The 20,686-nt window shown below is 39.7% G+C and overlaps 2 protein-coding genes across 2 annotated transcripts; both read left to right on the top strand.

The window, feature by feature from the left end:
• Nucleotides 1–7,295: 7,295 nt before the first annotated feature.
• sgk3 (serum/glucocorticoid regulated kinase family member 3) lies at nt 7,296–14,343 on the top strand. Its single transcript, XM_079234409.1, has 16 exons — nt 7,296–7,382; nt 7,572–7,655; nt 7,847–7,919; nt 8,052–8,127; nt 8,351–8,426; nt 8,723–8,772; nt 9,034–9,091; nt 9,445–9,528; nt 9,632–9,763; nt 10,298–10,410; nt 10,967–11,003; nt 11,460–11,546; nt 11,863–11,958; nt 12,230–12,385; nt 12,562–12,651; nt 13,668–14,343. The coding sequence occupies exons 1-16, from the start codon at nt 7,305–7,307 to the stop codon at nt 13,836–13,838; spliced, it is 1,461 nt and encodes a 486-aa protein (XP_079090535.1). The 5' UTR covers nt 7,296–7,304; the 3' UTR covers nt 13,839–14,343.
• A 677-nt stretch (nt 14,344–15,020) lies between these two features.
• Nucleotides 15,021–20,544, top strand: mcmdc2 (minichromosome maintenance domain containing 2; the record flags this gene model as incomplete). Its single annotated transcript, XM_079234462.1, has 14 exons — nt 15,021–15,117; nt 15,307–15,437; nt 15,519–15,578; nt 15,683–15,878; nt 16,037–16,159; nt 16,281–16,382; nt 17,787–17,915; nt 18,096–18,333; nt 18,410–18,615; nt 18,765–18,931; nt 19,388–19,567; nt 19,660–19,799; nt 20,065–20,174; nt 20,378–20,544. 14 exons carry the CDS (start codon nt 15,021–15,023, stop codon nt 20,542–20,544), a joined length of 2,046 nt encoding a protein of 681 aa, XP_079090588.1.
• Nucleotides 20,545–20,686: the final 142 nt, after the last annotated feature.

Raw genomic sequence — 20,686 nt, forward strand, 5'->3', positions numbered from 1 at the left:
GCAGAAAGGATCTTTTCATCAAGGCAGTGGTGGCTCAAAGTGGGGCGCGGGAACTATCGGGGGCATTTCAGGGAGTTTCAGAGGGTTCCATTCTCCAATTTGATCCCACTCGTCTACAATGCGTAAATGCTATTTTGAGTTCATATTTAACAACACACATTCATAGAAGCATATAGCTGTTATTGTTTTATTTTTACCAGATGGTGCACACCTGACTTGGAGAGCACTGTGCATTGATTATGCCACCTGCTGTTGCTCCATAAAGCCAATGTATTTGAGTTGGCATGACATCATTGTAAAGGGATAGACATTATGATGATGATTCACATATTTGCATCATGTTTGAGAAGATCAAGGCATGTGGCTTGAGAATCATACCAATATTACCTCATTTCACAGTAAGCCATTTTGACATGTAATCTTAGGGTAAACACAGGTGTAATTAACAACATTAAATGAGGCCCTGTTTCATTTAGGTTGGCTAGGGTACTGGTATTGTGCATGCTGGTTTACTGTAATGATCCGCTTAATACAATGGGACCAACATGTGATTCTATGTATTACACTTGTGTAAACCCTGCTATGCCATGTGCAAATGTCTGCTGTGAAAAGGGCCTATTCAGAACATTCAAACTCTGACATAGATAACATAATATTTCCGTGTCGCTTTGACAGGCAGCTCTTGCATTATGCACAATACTCCTTTAAATTGTGTTCTGCTGACACCTTGTGGACACATCTTTGGCCTCTGCACCGTTCTATGCACATAAAGCCACGGAAAATATGTTTTGTTCAGATGCTACATATTGTTCATATATTGCTCTATTCGTTTGAAGTCATCACAACATCTCTGGTTAATATTCGTTTGAGCACCATCAGCTCCAAGCACGTAAATCGACTCGGGACTTGGGCAAGTGGTGCAATGCGTGTGGATGTTGACAACGAATACTAGTACTAAACAGAGTTTGTGTCAGAACAGGAAGAAGTACATAACTCATATATAAGATATATTATATCAAACCAGTCACTTGAAATGAATGAATTATGCATTTGTATATATTCATATAGTCATATTATCAATCCAAATTCTATATTTTCTCTTTTTTTCTGGTGGTAAAATTGACATGTGGATAATTTATGAGTTGGTGAATACTCGGCTTGTACTGTCTTTCTACCTGTAGGTGACACTGTTTAACCGTTTGACTTCTCAATGTTGTCATTCCTGAGTTTTAAGGTAGTTGTGTTAAGTTAACCACAACAACACCGGAGGTTACTTACTATGCTTCTAAAAAATAAAATAAAAAACTCAGCATAAGATATGAGAAAGATCAAATACCTTTTAAAACAGATGGGATTTTCTGTAGTCATCCTTATACAAATGCTATAAACATACTACAAAACTAAACTAATTCAATTTAATAAGACTTCCATTATGTTTCACTTGAAATGTTATTTTTATATATAATTGACAGGGTTGGATTACCAGGCTTATCCAGACTCTCTTAAAAGTCCCAGGTTCAGTATGTCTTTTGGTATTATGAACAACGGCAGATGTGTCTGTTTAGACCTATATGCACAACCCATTACAAGATCACCTCAGATCAATTCAGACACGGGCCTTTACACAGGTACTACATTGTTACCTAATATTGAAGTTTGGATGGGCCTTGTGTCTTTTAATGTTATTTATTTAAGCACACATGTTGCATATCCCTATATACATCTGCTTAATTGGTGCACAACATACATTACAAAGTGTTGAAGTGGGTTGGATCCAGCCATTAGAGGAATGTGTGAGGAATGTGTACTCTAATTTTTAATTTAAGTAAAAGTAGTAATAGCAAAATAATAAAATAATAAATAATAATAATAGTACGTTTTATGTAATATTATCGAAGTATGAACAAAAAGTAAAATTACACATTTTGAAGTGACGGTTATATTATTATACAACTATAGGACTGATAATATGTCTGCATTCATTTCCCCGAAATGTAATTAGTAGAGACAATGTGAGTAGTATGGAGTGACAATACTCAAGTAAAGTACCTAAACATTGTATTAAAGTATTTAAGTAAATTCATAAACAACCGTTGCCCGAGCTTTATTTTGAAACGCAGTACCGGACGTGCTCATGTGTATTGTTTCCGGCCTGATTGGGATTGCAGTTGAGAAGTCCCGTGACAAATTTCATTGGCACTTTTCTACGGCCAAGCAGGACTGATGTTTCCTGCTTCCCCCACTTACTTCACTGACGCGTATGGACAGCGAGAACGATCACATTCACGTTGAGGGTTTGGAGTTTTTTTTTTTTTACCGAATCGAAACTTGTTCGTTATGCTGAAAGTTTAAATGGTGTGGAACGGAAAAAAAGCATCGCTGGAACCTCCGAAAATAGATGAACACCGCATCAAAATACTGTAAGGTACGTGGTGTTCATGTCAACGTTACGTTGTTTCGCTAACGTCGGCTAGCTGTGGGGTAATATCTAACATTACCTCCAGTTAATATACGAAGTTACTAATGTACATATATATGTATAACTACTTATTATATAAGCAACAAAACGTCGTTTGGAGGTAACGTTAGTAGTAAACGGACAACTGTGAGCTATAAAACAACATTAAGTTGTTGTATCTGCTCCAACACTAACGCTCACTAAACAGAAGTTAGCAGATGCTAAAGAACACAAACCAAGCTACTGACTTTACTTTGCTGTACAGTCCGTGTTACATTGTTGTCTCATTTGTGACGGTATTTGATCTGTGTGGGTGTTCAGCTCCTCCCTCCGGCTCATTTTGTTCTCCTCTCCTTTAGCAGGAGACGGAGTGCTCTTTTTCTGTAATACACGTGATATGCGACGAGATTGAGAAACAAAAAAAAACTCAAAAAGTTACCCGTGTAAGTACACGCGCAGCCTCAGGCGAGAGTTTACCAAACGGATCAGCCAAAAAGTAAAGTGAACTAGGCGAGGCCTCTTCAGTGCTGCGTTCAAGGGACTCGTTATCCTCCCAATGTAATTGTTCCCCGCCTGTAGAAATGATGTGTCAGACCTCAGGTTGTCAACATGAATCCCCACGTTGGGTTTTGATTCAGCTGTGTGGTATGAAGAGCGGCTCTCTGCCATTTTTGTGTTGTTCCTCCTCTGATGCTATTTAGTGGAAATCTGTTTATTTTCTGCTTGTAATGGTTTGGAAGGTTCCCAACGGGTTCCTTGATGTAACCGGTGCCGATGAAGAACTTGTCTTTGTTTTTATAACAAGACACTTTTCCCGTTTTTGAAAGAAGGCAAGATGGATTTTATTATTCGAGAGCTGTGAAGACGGCGGTGTGGAAGTTCATAAACACCAACCAAAATGTTGTTCATTCTGTACACATGACATCTATTGCTTCTGTCCATCCGGGGAAAGGGATCCTCCTCTGTTGCTCTCCTGAAGGTTTCTTCCTTTTTCCCCTGTGAAAGTTTTTTTTCTGTTTTTTGGGGAATTTTTCCTGATCCGATGTGAGGTCCTGGGACTGAGATGTCATTTGTGTACAGATTGTATAGCCATCCGAGGCAAATTTGTGATTTTGGGCTATACACAATAAACTGAATTGAACCAGCAGTAGTTCAAATCACGTGCGTAGACCTGATTCACAGATACGTTGCTTGAGGAGCCATCAGCACGGGCAACAAAACAGGTTTTGTTCTCCTGAATTTACTAAAGTTTATGAGCCATTAACATTTTCAGTGTACAAGCTTATTCAGAGCTGTTTGTAAACGGAAGTCTTTGCTACAGTCTGCAGACTGTGAGCTGTCTGGACAGTCCGGTCGGGTCAGGAATTCGTCCAGATGCTGAGGTCGGTTTCACGCATAGAGGTTGACTGAGTTCATGCCCCTCACACTTCTCCAGCTGCACTTCCTCAATCAGAGGTCGGTCTCCGTTGCATTATAATGAGATACGCCTGAACTAGAATAATGTTCACGCTATTCAGTTTCATCTCACACGTTACAGATTGACTGTGTCCAAACTATAAAGGTGTATTCTCAAATGTAACTTTTTTTTAACTGAATCCAAACACATTATTAATGTATTTCTTTATATTCAAGTAAAGTTAAAAGTGCCTGATCATAATAAAGGTTATAATTGATAGCTCCTCTGGAATAGGTTGTATTTTCGGCTTGAATCTGTCTGTATTCCTCTGTTTACATGCCCGATTGAGTTTTCGCATCTGATTTAACATTGTTAAGTTGTTAGTTTTTCTCGCTAAAATTGCTGGTCACGCTTGATATGCAGCCATACACACAGAAAAAAAAACATGTTCAACATCCTCATAGGATATCCACAGGCTAGGATGTGTCTTTGAGCTGAGCAGGAAAAGCTATTTTTGATCCTGTGTAGTAGTCCGGTGTATTTGTGCCTGTCAGCACAAGTTAATTCATGTTGTAGCATGAGTGCAGGGTATGCTGAGATTGAACTGCAGCCAGAGAATGTGCTTAACATTAATCTTGTTCCTTCACATACTCATGCTTATGCCTTTCCAAACCTTGTTTTCATTTTTTATATCCAATTTGGCAAAGGTCTGTTCGTGGGTGTGGTGAGCTGCAGCATTCCATATGCAGGAGAAGCCGTGTCAGCTGAATATGTACGTTGTACAAGTCAGTTATAGGTGTATTCTTCCTTGAGCAAAAATATTTCTGGAATGTTAAACAGCGGGTCCTATCCAGTGACGTACAGAGTCTGTTCCCCTTGAAAATAGGCACAGATGTGTAGCAGCTCGGGGAAATAGCCAACCGTTTTTGTGTGCACCAGCCACAGTTGTACAAACCACGAGCACGCTGTCTCTAATCGCCAGGTTTTAAAACACTTTGTTTCCCCCGGAGAGGCTCGTGGAGGAAACAGACCTGGTAATAACAGTCAACATTTATCATCTGCACTTTGCTGGTATTATTAACTATTACTTGAGTCAGTCTATTGACAAACATTTGTACTGTTTTGTTATTTAGTTTAGTCATTGTTCAAGCATAATATCCAAAACATTTCAGCTTCTCGAATATCAAATTAATATCTTTGAGTTGGAGGAACAAGAGAGATGTTTTTAGATCTAAGAGGCTCTAAGAAGCTGTGTTGGGCTTTCTTTGTGTTTCATAGATAAACAATGTATGCATTTAATCAAGAAAATGATCAAATAAATCAAATAAAAAAACAATTGTGATAGAGGAAATGTTAATGTTATTGGTCTGAATGTGGCCGAGAATGAATGTGAAGGAAAGTTAAAAGGAACAAACGAGAAAAAAGAGGCTAGTGATGAAGAAGGCCTGGCGGTCCCTCTGATCGCACACATGCATTTTAAAGAGGGGCGCTCTTTTGCTGTACCCTCACCCCAACGTGAGCAGAATGAGATGTCTCTTCAGGATGTGTTGAAGATCAATATGCAGAGGACAACGTTGACCCACAGCGGGCTTTTCGTGCATCGTGAACAAACTAGTCTGACCTCACCAACAAAACACAATAAACAAGTCGGGGCAGCAGACAAAGAGCGTTGTATTAAAAGAGACAGACACGGTTACATAACTCGTGGTGAAGGAAAAGAGAAATGCATCTGTGTGTAATTTATTCTGATCACACTGTATTTACCCTCCACATAGTAGTTTTATCATGTCCTCAGGTCAGACAGGGGAGATATCATCTATTCCAATTGATCATAACTCGCTGATTAGACTCTTTTGAATAGTAAGGAACTTCACCCTCTTCTGTTCCTTCAGGAAACTGAGGTCTTGACCTTTTTGTTAATACTGTTGTAAGGGGAAGGAGTCTATTGCAGCTCAGCGATGAGTTTTATTTCTCTCTTTCAACGTGGAAGAACAACTCCGGGGGTCTTACTCTTAACCTATTGTGTAACTCCAGCTTCAAAGGCCCCTGGAAGGTTATTTAAAAATACCTTTGTACTGACTGGAGCAAGGGAGAATGTCACAGACCCTGTGTGTGTGTGTGTGTGTGTGTGTGTGTGTGTGTGTGTGTGTGTGTGTGTGTGTGCGTGTGCGTGCATGAATGGCTTGTATGCGATCACATACTGAAGAGTGAAAAGTGTGAGAAGAGTCTGCAGATATAGACTACTAGACAATCTTACGTGAGAGGGGTTTGAAAGAAATAAGTGGAGTCATGAACCAGGATGTATGTATAATGAGTGCTTTCTCACAATGAATACGCTGATGAGTGGCAGGAAGGAGTGAGTTAACTGGCGGCTCAGGGGAGGAGCCCGCCTGCTGTCATGTTGCAGCTCACTGACCCTCCTGTTGTTGGCTGCATGGGCCCTTTGGCTACAATCACTTCTCTCACAGGGACGTCAAGATGAGGCTCTCAACCAGCAATGTTTTTAACCCTAGAACACTAACGTTACAATAGGAACACCACTAACGTCGGGTATGTTTTACCCGATATAATTTACCTGATAAAAAATACTTCTCATCAAAATATATTGAAATACAACAATACATGGCAAATTGAAGTACTCTTCTTTTAGTTTACCCTATAGAACTTCTCATGAAACGAAAAACACGTATCATGGGGGGACCCTAAAAGAAAGACTAAAAAATCAGGTGAAAAATGTGGGAATCGTCAATAAAACATGATTACAAATATAAATAATAGAACTATGAACTTGTTCTTTGGTCCACCCGTTCATGGGACATGTGAGCCTTGAAACAGTGAAGAAACAGTCTTCCTGCAATGGTAAAACCCATCCGAAATTTCACCCTCTATCCCTAACGCCAGGTGAAAATCACCTGTGATTTACTATTTTATATCTTTTGACAAAAACATAACCTGGAATATGGGCATTTCCTAAAGCCAAGGGAGATACTTTGCATGCAGGTCACTGGTGGTCAAGTGATCTTTTGTGCCACAGACGAGCACAGCTTGAAAACAGCAGCTCCCTGTTTCCTCTGGATGATGAGCAAGAAAGTAGAAGGATAGATTGATGGACGAGCAGCTTGTTTCCACGATCAACAGGACTTTGTCACGGCGAAGAAGTGCCTTACAATACAATAGTGAACAATCAAATTAATAAATAACAAATCTGCTTGCAAAGTTATATTCCGGGATAAGCGTTCATCATATCAGGTGGACAACATTCACACCGCAGACTGAATCGTGTGGAGAGTAGAAGCACCAGTTTCACTTCCTGAATAACAGCGTGGTGTGTTCCTGTTTCTCCTCTGCAGAATTGACCCATGATGGGCCAGTTGTATACTTGAAGTCTTATCCTGAGGAGGACGCCTTACTCTATGACCTTGCACCCTTTGAACGCCGACAGCCCCAAAGATGGAGGAGCAACCCAGCCACCCCAATGTCAGCATACCCTGCCACGACGAGCAGATGGACAAGAAGAAGCGTTACACGGTGCGTACGGAAACTCTGTTCGTTGTTTAATCTGCATGTCTGAGTAGGAATAATTCAACAAAGGTCATTTCAGTGTTGAGTTTTTCAGTTGTCAGTCTGTGAATGTTATTTATGTGAAATTAGTATGAAAATCGAATAATTGACTATATTAGCAAGTATTTACAAAGACGTTCTTTGCCCTTTTTTCAGGTTTACAAAGTAATAGTTAATGTTGGACAACAGGAATGGTTCGTCTTCCGGCGTTATGCAGAGTTTGATAAACTCTACAACACAGTGAGTGGTGGATTCATGTCATACCTAATGCATTATCATAATTCTGGTCATGGGTCTAAGATTCCCTTAGTCTTTGATTTACTGGCTCTTGTGACGCATTGAGATTCAGAATAATTATATACTGTATGTTTGCCTAATTGGATTGTTTTCCTGCCCTTTAATAATGTTCCCTGTTCCCTTATATAATGCAGTTAAGGAAACAGTTTCCATCTATGAACTTGAAAATTCCTCCCAAGAGGATATTTGGGGACAATTTTGACCCTGGTAAGTGTTCACACAGGGCAGATGTATGACATGTGCATCAGGACAGAATCACAAAACCTTTTTTTTTTTGCTTGATCCATGTTGCTAGTGTTTGATTGTTTGTTTTAATCCATAAATGCATCGACCCAATAGAGTTCATCAAGCAGAGAAGAGCAGGGTTGCATGAGTTCATCAAGCGAATCGTCTCGCATCCTCAGCTTTGCAACCAGTAAGTGTTTGTGTTCTCAGTCATTATATTCCGTTCCGTTGCTGAATTGATCAGGATGAATAGGTTCAATCATCTGAATATGAAAAACCTAATGAGATCTAATTTGTTTAGCCATGCTTCACACTTGCCGTGAATTAGATGTAATAAGATGGATAATGTTCCGCTTTGTCGTGCATTACTTGCTGATGTTATTTCACTTCTTGGTCCCTATTAAACTTTACAGCCCAGATGTGAGGACCTTTCTGCTGATGGACAAAATGCAAAACTTTTCCGATGCCTCTGAGGACGAAGATGACAAAGTAAGTAAATTAGCAACCAATTTTGATGGATCAATATCTGTTTTTCTCTGTTTATAATTTACTTGTACTGCCGACTACATCTTTTCAGTTTATGTGTTGGATTGTCCAGATGTGGTATTTAGGTCTTCTAACGCTGACAGTCTATCGAAACTCAAAATAAATATAGATAGCAAACACATTTATGTTGCTATCGTAGCACAGATAAAGGACTGAATACTCAGACCCAGGAACAGTCCTTGGCCGGTAGTTACATTTTGATTGCTAATATCGAAAATGTTTACTTTGCTGTTTAACAGAACCACTCTACCTCCAGAACCATTAACTTGGGACCCTCTGGAAATCCACAGTATGTTCAATTTAGTTCTATTTTATGGCATTGTGTATTTTTTGTATTAGCAAGTTATTGATTTGTATATGCTATATTTGTATTTGTACTCTATTGCAGTCTATCCTACTGCTGCACAACAATCCCTCGGATTGATTTATAGTTACTTAAAATACACTGCAACAGAATTGTATGTTTCAGAGTTTTGCTGTTTCTATAACTTGCAATTCTGTAATCATTTTTAAATGCGCTGTAATTAATGTGCTGTACTTTGTATTTCAGTGCCAAGCCCACAGATTTTGACTTTTTAAAAGTCATAGGAAAGGGGAGTTTTGGGAAGGTATGTGAACAACACAATAATGGAAAGAACAGTTGCTTTCTGTTCATGTTTTTTTTTTTTTATGTTTTTACGGGTACACACCCAATTTATGATCTGTTTGGATTAACTATTGTCTTCAATGTCGTAGTTTAATGACGTAGAAAACAAATCTGAGACTTATGCTGACCAATATATTTTAGTTGTACTTAAATTATTACATTAGTTATGTTTATAAATGTTTCTGTGTTTTTCTATTGGGGTAGCAAATAGTTTTAGTTCTGCTTGTGTTGGAAGAAGTGAGAATCAGATCTGAAATTACTGAGCTTACACTGTTGGTGCAATGTTCAACATGCTTTTACTTCCTTGTGATACAGGTTTTCCTTGCAAAACTAAGACATGATGAAAAGTATTATGCAGTCAAGGTTTTACAGAAAAAGGTCATTCTCAACAGAAAAGAGGTAACTTTCCCATCAAATATGACCCTGTGGACCCTATTCTATCCATATTTCAGGCACTTGTACGTAATTGTAATTCTGCTACTAAATCACTCCTTCCAATCAGCAAAAACACATCATGGCTGAGCGCAATGTGCTGCTGAAGAATGTGAAACACCCTTTTCTGGTTGGGCTTCATTACTCCTTCCAGACCACAGACAAGTTATACTTCGTCTTGGATTTTGTCAATGGAGGAGAAGTGAGTGTCGTTTCAGTTTTGTGAATAATGTGATCACACAGAAATGAGTCATGAGTTTGAGAAAAGCTGAGAATGGCAATATTACAGGAAGTTTGTATTACATAGCTTTATTAAGAGCAACACTGCTGCTTGCTAACACGCCTCCATGTGTGAAAATCCCCTGTGCGATCACAACATTGCTGAAGACACTGAGTGTGACTTCCTCTGTACATCTCAAGTGTGACCAGCCTTTTTAAAGCTGCCATGTGTGACTGACTCACTGTGTGAGAGTGACTCACTACAATCTGCATTCCAGTAAACCGGCTTTTTAAATCACCCTTCTGAATAACTTAACTGCAAAGACCCGTATCAGATTCATATTTACGTTCTCCAGTCAAAGTTATCTGGTTTGAGATTAGCAAGGTATATATTTTTTTTTGTAACCAGTGCCAAAGGCACAGCCTACATGAAAGTATTTTTTTGCGGTTTCTGGTCCTTCAATACCTTTGCCATGTAATTCATTCCAGTAATCACATCTGTACATTTTTATTTCAGCTTTTCTTCCATCTTCAAAAAGAGCGGACCTTTCCAGAGCCCAGAGCAAAATTCTATATTGCTGAGATGGCAAGTGCGCTGGGATATCTGCATTCTCTCAACATTGTCTACAGGTATGTTTATTTAAGGATCACATGCCGTTTGGGATTATTTAGTGTTTTAAGGATCAAACTAAAAGATGTCAGTTAATGAGTGTACAATATTTTAGTTGCTGTTAATACATATGTTTACTGACTTTATATTATACATTGACTTGAACATATGTGGGTCTTTGTCACCAAGATATTCCCAGTAAGATTTAAAATCAAAAGCATAAATATTTCACATAAAAGCACAAACAACATACATACAAATAAAAATAAAAACAAGGGGTTAGGAGTGTTTTTTACTGACGGGACATGTGCATATGTTCAGTGGTCAAAAAAAATTCTAAATCCTGTTTTTTGTATGTGTGTGACACATGCTGGCCTCACTCACATGATAATGAGTCTTCAAGGCCATAGCTGCCATTTTTTGTTTGTTTTGACAACCTGAAAACTATATATATATATATATATATATATATTTATTTATTTATTTATGTCTCGGGGATAGGAGGTTGCAATGGGGTAATTTTTGTCCCTGTGTTTTATTTACTGAAATTCATTCATTTGTGTTAATTTTGTTCAGAGACTTGAAGCCAGAAAACATCCTCCTCGACAATGAAGTGAGTATTCCTATTGTTTAACCAAATACACTGCTTTGCGATCGAAATGTAATCACTATACTAGTAATTACTCTGAGTATACCTGGATGGCACGGCACCTACATTCTCATGAAGTTTGATATTACGTTGACCATACAATACTCGTCTAAGTTTATGCAACTACTGGCTGCAGATTTAGTACAAATGTAATTCTGTTCCGGTCATATTTGCACCACCAGTGAGCAACAATGTCATTTCCAGTTCCAGCTGGACCGAATGCGTGTGATTGGATTAGGTCTCACTAATGATTTTCCTGCCTGGCCTTATTGAAAAAGTGAGGGAACGGTGAATGGGACTCACTGAGCTACACTGCCGCCAACATTCCTGAGCAACAATAGAATCCTCAGTCCCCGGGATAATGAGCTGCTTGTGTGGCACATGTTGTCTAAAACCGTCTCTGTGTCCTCTCTTTTAAAGGGGCATATCATTTTGACGGACTTTGGCTTGTGCAAGGAAGGCATTTCCCAGGCAGACACCACCACTACATTTTGTGGAACGCCGGAGGTATTGCAGCCTTGATTAACATGTGGAATTACTAACAGTTTGGCACCAGGATGCTCCAAAGAAGTCTCACCTTCTGTGTCAAAAAGTAATAATCATTAACAATTTTTGGCATGTGGTGGGGTTAATGATTTAAGTATGAGTGTTTTCCATCCTGAGGCTATTCTGCTGTCTGTGTAGGGATATGAGTCACCCTTTCCAGAGAGGAAAATAGGCGTCTATGAGCAGTAATAGATTCTATACATTTGGTTGGTGTAGTTTAAGCCAGAAGTGAAATGTCTGTGTTATAGTATTATGTTTGTGTGCTTCTTCTGACCAGTACTTGGCTCCAGAAGTCCTGAGGAAGCAGCCGTATGATAATACAGTGGACTGGTGGTGTCTGGGTTCAGTTCTGTATGAAATGCTCTTTGGACTGGTGAGTTTTTCCTTTGAGCAAACTTCTGTTAAAATATCATGATGCATTGCACTTAGTCTTGCAGGATACCACACAATTAAAAGTGATTATGTTTTTTTTTATTCTTTAGTAAGTAGCTACTTGTGCAGACAACGCTTTTTCATTTTAACATGATGCACGGGTAAACTGCAGCAAAATGTACCCTTCGTTTTAGCGCTTAATGTTAGAGCACCTCATTGTCCTGTCACATTCGCTTACATGCCCCCTACTTCTCTTTTTTTTCACATCCTAGCCGCCGTTCTACAGCAGGGACACGCATGAAATGTATGACAACATCCTCCACAAGCCGTTGGTGATGCGTCCCGGAGCATCCAGCATAGCCTGGACTCTCCTCCAGGGCCTGCTGGAGAAAGATGGCACACACAGACTGGGGTCTCGGGATGACTTTGTGAGTGGGTTCAGATACAGACGCCTCATGTCCAGCAGAATGTTTGGACTCCCTCTGGTGGCCAATCTGTGTCCCTCACGTCACAGCTGCTAAGACATTACAAATAATCAACTTACTTTCTATGAATAAAATAATAATGTTTCCGTTTTTTAATTTTTTTTATTCTACATTTTTAGCATGAGATCAAAGCACACAGCTTTTTCTCCTCCATCAACTGGGATGACCTTGAACAGAAGAAGATCCCTACCCCATTCACGCCAAATGTGGTAAATATTCACTTTCTTGTCCGATAATAAGAACCATTCAGACATTTTACAGTAACTTGACTTTTTGATGACTGCACCCCAAACTTAAACGATAGGTCATAACTCGCATTGCTTTTGAAGACTACATATTTATAGAAAGTTATATATTGAATTTTGAAATGTTCCTGGTTTTAACAAAAGACTTGAATGAACAACTCTCTGATACTAAAAAAAAACAGAACATTACAAACCTGTTTGCAGTCATGTCCTTGCAGGATAAACACATGTGTAATTAATAACATTAATTATGGCCCAGTTCCATAAAGGTAGGTCAGGGCCGTGTGACACATTTAACCATCAATTAAAGTTCTGTTTACCCTGCTATGTAATGGCTGCTGTGAAAATGCCCTTTTGTATTTGATTGCACTGGATTGCACAGGTGTTTCAAGTTAACAGAGGATGCCAAATTTAAGTACAATCTTTTGAACTACCTCAAAAAAGTATTTTTAAAGACTTCATTTCATAATGTTTTGGAGTTTTCTCTTTTAAGTCTTGTTTGCTGATTTTTGGTTGACAACCTTTTTTTCCTTACTTTACTACCATTTATTGCATATGTTTGGTTCTTAATTGTGTTTTTCTATTTAATATAATTGTTTTATTAAATTATAAGATATAGTGCAACTGTACAATTTATAAAGGGAGGGACCCGTATTTTACACATTTTCACAACATTGTCATTCTAGACCCGTGTCCACTAAATAATACCCACCCCACTAATACTTAATAATAATAATATTAAATAATACCCAACCCACATTCCTCAAAGATGTAATTGACACACATGGGAGCATTGGCAAATTAAGTAATCACAGAAACAGCATGAACCCATTTTAAAGCACTTTGTAAAATCAAGTTCTATCTGCTGTTTTGTTATCAAATTAAGTCCCTTTTATGAATACACATGTGTAATTTGATTTGCATTTTTCCATGAACCCTAATATGATCCATGTGCTCCTCCCTCTTCCTTTTTTTTACAGAGCTCTTACTGCGACATCTCAAACTTTGATCCTGAGTTTACAGATGAGATGGTCCCCAACTCCATCTGCTGGTCAAACGATCATTCCATAGTCAACGCCAGTGTGATGGAGGCCGACGATGCCTTTGTGGGCTTCTCTTATGCCCCAGCTTCTGCTGACTCTTTCCTATGAAACATTCCTAATGAGGGCTGCAGTTGCCTTAACCATCATAACTTCTTTTGACTAAAGGGAAGAATTTATACCATGGATTAACTTGTTCTATGAAGCCAAAGCAAGCAGCTGAGACGAAACAGCACTTAAAACATATCTTGGTTGGAACAAAGAGTGCCAGAAAAGTCTTTATTTTTTACCAATTTGTATTTATATAAATATATATATATGACATATATTTTAAGAATTAAGGACAGCCATCCTCTATTAATGTTATATCTGGTGGTTTCTAAAATGAGCCTTTATAAAGCCTTAAATTTGTCCCTTAAATGAAATCAATAAGCAGTTTTCTGAAAAACTTGAACAATTCACTGGACTTAAGATCACACCATTTGAATGTCAGATGGAAGTATGTTTGTCCATGTAATTACTGTAAAAAATATAATTATCATATTCATTTTTAACAAAGCTGGAAATAGGGATTACTTGAGAGACCACTGAATAAAGCATTTTGGTTTGTAGGTCACATTTGTTACCTCTCAGTTTGTCTTTAAATATTGAGTGCATTTTTTTTATTGGATTGTTTGTGTTCTTGCTATTCTTTGCCTTAACACATTTTTTCATAATTGCAGAAAATAAAAATCCCCAATGCTTCGCTTTGTCTGACAATTAAGTAGGCGTATACTCTTGCACAGTAATAAAAAAAGTATAAAAGAAATATCATTTCAGAGTGTCTGTGTATTTAATTAAAATTGTAGATTTTGCAATCACGTTTTGTTTTTGTCTTAATTGAACATTAACAACGTTGTGAACAGACTTGTAGCAGGTCATGCACATTCTGACAGAAATAAAAATGTGTAAAGAAATAAAAGGAAATATGAAAAGTAAGTCAATTAAATATAAAAGTAATCTACACCTAGCTAAACCATGACATCAAAAAAGTTAAACAGAAAATAATTAAATAAAATGTAGAAATGTACTTTTCTTTTTTAAATGTATCCATGTACACATTTAATTCAACGAGAAAGAGAACCTTGTTTTTCAACTATAATTCAATTATTACATTTAATCTCGTATTATGATCTTTCTGCTGCCGAGTGGTCACCATAGAAACAGGGTTGACGATCACGCGCCAAAAGATAGACATTAAACTTCGTCACTCCCTTGTGGAAAAGATACTACTTTCTCACCATTGAGGGTAAAATGGCGGACAGTTCGTCCTTAAAAGAATCAGTTCTGGTCTATTTAGACAGAAGCGGTGGCCTCCAGAAACTGTCCGAAGATTGTAAACCATTCAACGGTAGGCCTGCTAAAGCTAGCTGACACCTTTAGCTAACGTTAGTTGACGTTAGCTAACGTTAGCCTGTGTTTCTTAACCTTACAAGCTAGCTAAATTAGAAGCGATGGAAGCTCAAATCACCACTTAAACTAAACTACCCACGATAAGCTAGCCACTAAACTGTGCTCCCCATCCGCCCCTCCTCTCCAGGAAGCCACCAAATTGAGGCCGTCTACAGGTTCTGTATCGGTGTGAATCCCTCTGACGTGATAGAGGTGGATCCTGTGTTGGGTGACTGTGTTCTGTGTGATCCTCTTGGGGCAACAGCTTTGTTTCAGTCTGTAAGTGAAGACTGAGCTAGCTCAAATGAAATGTCAACTTCTACTGTAGGATGAACTACATTTGCCCCATTCTTCATTCAGGTGTGCTTCCTGGCCATAAAGACACTTTCACTTGTGGAAAAAATACACACAGAGAGTCAGGTATGAATACATATTGCAGCAAAACTCTTTCTCCCCCACTGGTTCTGAGTACCAGAACCCTAACCCGTCCTGTAACAATGTGTCATCTGATTGTTCCCTTTGAGGTGAATGTAATTCTGAAGTTGACACATCTGCCTCCATTCCCCGAGTACACGTTGGACCTGTGTAGTTTTCCTCGTGGCCACGGGCCCATGAGGCCCGTCTCCATGGAGGGCCTGGTCATTGCCATGACAAGGGTCACTAAATACACCCAGGGGGCCCGGTACCTCTGCATTAATGATGAATGTCCCTGTTCTACAGGTACTGCAGGGGAGACACACATTGTTTTTCTCTTTGCGTCTACTAATTGTAAAGATCAGTTGGTTGTGTACGCACAAAATGTTATGTTTTTCAAGCAATCTGACATTCTTAAAATTGGACATTCACATCTAATTTAATTTCTTGGACGCCGACTCTAGGGTTTCGCCACATCCGTGTCCATGCACCGGGAGCCACAGAGTCGGCTACCGTGAGAAACAACTTCAGCTGCAGGATCTGCAGCTCCCCACTGAAAGAGGATGTGAAGCTCCGAGTGTTGGGAGGTGAGCCTCTGCGATGCCTCTGAATGTCGATGGAGATGTCTGAATTTAAACACAAGGTCAAAAGAGAACTGTGTGCACTGTTCTGATTAGTATGTTTGCAAATGTGTCTTTGTGGAGACAGACAAACAGCTCGTGGAGCTGATCCACGTCAAAGCACTGGATATTCTAAGTGCCCATCAGCAAAGCTCACTCAGATACCAGTCTGTCACCCTGTTTCTCAGAGGTAAGCCTGCATCAGACAAGTTTACTGAATGTCTTGGCATCTTGCTCTAACACAGCTCTAACACAGGTCCACTGTAATTGCATAAATATGTATTCTGTAACACACAGCTAACAAATAGATTGATTGCTGTTGCCACGTAAAATATTAGTGGGAACAAAGCTAATAGCCTAATACCTTCTGAGAGAAGGGGTGTACACCAGCAGCATGTGTTACAGCACATCATAATCAACAAAGCAAAGACATATCAAAGGTTCACATCAGAGTAACCTAATCTAAAAACAACAAAGAATACAGAATGATAGCATAAACAGCAGTGTGTAACAAGTTCTTTTTAAAGTTCACCTCCAATCAGTTCTTTCAAACAGGATTTAAAGTTGTTTGTCTTTTTTGGCTTAAAATCTCTTTTTAGTCTGGAGAGCAGCTGCCGAACACACAAATGACTACTTCCCTTAGCAACTGCTGACCTAAACAGCACAAAATCCGTTGCTCTCCCTCTGGTGGAGTATGAATAGCCATCCCTGCCACATTCAATAGATGTTTTTAACTCTATCATAAGCATACCCATGGAACAAACACCTTGAATTGTCTCAAGCTTTTATTTTAAAAGGGTTAGATGTCAATACCTTATTATTTGATTGGTTTGACAGTTTACTGTATGACAGCTAAAAGTTGCAGAGCAATGACATTGGTATATAGAGATAAATGGAGACCCGTTTGTTTGTATATCATAGAATAAATGATAACTTTTTAGTTTAACTGTGTTAAAAGGCTCAGTTTTCATTTGCAAGTCAAAATCTTAAAGGAGATACTGTACGGTAGATTAATGCCCTCAACATTTTAAGGCCTATTATTTGTTTGTAAAATTATCTTCTCATCTATTATAGTCACTCCCAGTGCTGAATAATGGGGTTGTAATAGCATATATTTGCACACAGTCAGATGTATTGAGGTTTGTCATTAATTCTCTCCGGCTTTGTAAATGAGGCTCACTTTTGGAACACAAACTTAGTGGGGGAGAGTTCAAATAAATAGATTTGTGTGCAGCCAACCGCACACAGTGCCTCATGGAGGGATATTAAGTGTTTCTGTCCCCTCTAATAACATTGTCAAGGCAGCACCCCTGGGAGCTGAGCAAATCTCAGCACATGGATTAACATATTCTGTTGACCCAGTCCTGTAGAGGAATTCAATACACAGGGTTCCCGTTACTAAACATATATGTTAATAAGTGCAAGGACCACTCATTAGCTGGCTGTGCCATTCGCACACAGAGAAATCATTGTTCTGAAGGCCTCCCTATGTTTCTCTTGGCAGTGGTTTGTAGGTGGTATACATGTTTCTTCAATAATCACCAGACGGCACTGAACTACCCTTTTATTGCTTTGTTTCCCCCTATTCGTACAGATGAGCTGTGTAATTCAATGAGAATCGGTCGACTCTACAGGGTGTTGGGCATTCCTGCGCATGTGCAGCAGTGGCCCGGCATTACCTGGAGTGTAGAGGCCAACAGCGTCCAACCGTGGCAGCCAGAGTGTAAGGCAGTAAATCTCACAATAAATCCTGCTCTAAATCCACAGAAACGCCACCCAAAGGCGTACTGATAATGTGTGAATCTCAACACGTGTCGATGCAGTATATTCTAATTCTAATTTGACGCAAACACTTCGCGTCATCACCATAATAAAACATCTGCCATGTCTCACAACTCTACAGATCCCCATGAAGTCAGTGCCAGCTTCCAGGCGCTGTTGAAGGCCACAGCTGGCTATCGCTGGAGGTTCTCTGCCATTGTGGCTCACTGCTTTGGATTGGACGTGGCTCCTCCAGGCCTCTACAATACTTTAAAGCTCAGCTTGTTGCTCAGCTTGGTGCAGAATCAAGCAGATGCAAAAGACACGTTTCACAATTTGGATCTGCTAGCTGTCACCACTGACACTCTCATACTGGACAGGTAAAGTGGTCTGCAGGTAAACAGTGCATTTGAAACCTGCCATTGAATCGTCCACATTAACTTGTCATTGTGTTAGACTAATGACTTACAGCCTGAACTTGGCGCGTCACGGGGTCAGGCATCAGGCCTCGGGGGAGATGTTTGCGTCTCTGTCCCGGGACGAACACGGAGCAGGCACTGCTAACATCCACGCTGGCTCTGCCCTGCTAGCCACTGGTGGCATTTGCATGTTGGGAGATCTGGGCTGTTACAAAAAGGAGAGGCTGGATGCCATTCAGTCAGGTAGAGCACCAAAGTGATTCATAATAAAGTATGGCATTAGTTATAAGGAGAGGCTCCTGTCAATTCATATTATGGATTAAAAAAATTTAACACAAAAAGCCAGCGTACTACTTGCACAATGTTCTTTCCCCCCTCTAAATGTTCCTCAGTTCTGGAGAGCTGCACAGTGTCTGTGTTCATCCCAGGGAAGAAGTACGGTGAGGATGCTGACCAGCAGCTTTCCTTTCCAGTCCACTGCAGCTTCTGGGCTCTCTCAGACTCCACGGATGCGTCTCGGCGGTCTGGGAGGGCAGACTGCGCCTTATTGGGAACAGCAGTGCGTTCAATCACAACATGGAGTTGTATTACCTTTGTATAGCTCTCTTAAAGCGTGGTTTGAATGTGCACTTCCAGGTCTGCATGGAGTTTTTTTTCTGGAAATTAACTGTGTTATGTTAGTGGATGTTAAGTTTGTGTGGTGTAACACTATGGGTTCACTGTCCCATTTCACTCAACTCAATGTTTGTAGATAGCACAGATAAAACAGGAAACTGAGACTATTTACTTTCCTTGAAGGAAGTGCCCTGCCCAGACAATACTTAACAGTCCTTAAGAATAATTGATGCTGTTTTTTTTTTCTTTTGCAAGGAGGGGAAAGGGTGACAAACTGTATAACCAGTCAAATATAAGTTTCAGATATGGTTTAGATTCCAGGTTACTTTCTCACATCTCGGCATGTGAACGCTGACACATTAGACAACTTTCCAATGCACCGTCTCTTCTTTGTGAGCAGGAAATGGGTCCCGTACCACTTCAGTTGGCAGACGCCTTTGGCCTTGTCATTCAGTGCAGGGATGTGGTGGGAGAGCAGGCCCTGCTTGCCCAGACCATCCACATCCTTCAGCAGGCAGTGCAGCCAGGAAAACCCCTCTACCCTTCCTGCTGGGAGTTTTCTTCTCAAGAATACAAGGAGGTTAACAAATGTTACATTGCTTTTGTATAACAGTCTTTGTTTATCAAATTATAGTAAATTGCACTTGCTGCCCTTAATTCTAAACCTTCCAGCTGGTAGCTCATGCACAGAGCGTGCAGGTGGAGCTCAGCTCTGGCGCAGAGAAGATAATCCACGGTTACTACATGGCCAGCCGTAGAGTCCGAACACAGAGTCAGGGTGTCAAGATGTCTGTCGCCTCGGTCAAACTACTGTAAGCGCTCTACTGCAAACACGTAAATGATTCCATTGTCACTTTACCAGACTACATGTCAAATTTGAGTCACTGCAGAGGGTAATTTCACCATCGTCCACTAGGTGGGGAACTTCAAGCAAAATTTTATGAACTAAAAGCTATGGAGATAAAATGTAACTGCAGACCCAGCTTTAAAATCTCAACCAGTTTACTTATCTGCCATTGTACTTTTTAAAAACTTTGCTACAATGTTCAAACTGTATTTTTCCATGTTTGGTTGAAGGATCTCCTTGGCAGAGGCCCACTGCAAGTTATGTCTCAGGACACAAGTTCTGGAAGAGGACGCTGTGATTGCTGTGCTCCTCTGCGAAAACTCGGTCACTCTCAAGCACGGTAGAATATTTACCACCTATCTCCATTTTACTGAATAGTTTATATGAACTTAGAAATCACATCCTACAGTTCGTACAAATTTAGATACATGTCTGGATAATCATTTAAGGCCATGCAAGTGGTCGTCCCATTTATTAAGCATGTTTGTATATCAATAAGCACCATGAAGGGCTTTCGGTTGACTGAAAGTCTTCTTCCTACAGGGGCCTCTGCACTTGTTATTCCACCTGAGGCAGTATTTCCTTGTGACCTGGGAGATGTGGATGGTTTTGACAAGAGAGACAAGACCCTGGATGAGCTCCACCAGAATATCCTACGCTTCATCTACACCTATGCACCAGGAGCAGACGCATACATCAAAGAGGAATGAGACTCCATGAAAGTTTATAAAAAAAAAAAAAATACAGGTAAGCAGCACAAGATTGAACCACCCAAATGAAATTAGTATTTTGAATTCCTTTATAACTGTAGATGGACACAACCTTTAATTTATTGCAACACTTCAGAAAAAA

The sequence above is a fragment of the Taurulus bubalis genome (genome assembly GCF_910589615.1).
Source record: "Taurulus bubalis genome assembly, chromosome: 18".
NCBI lineage: Eukaryota > Metazoa > Chordata > Actinopteri > Perciformes > Cottidae > Taurulus > Taurulus bubalis.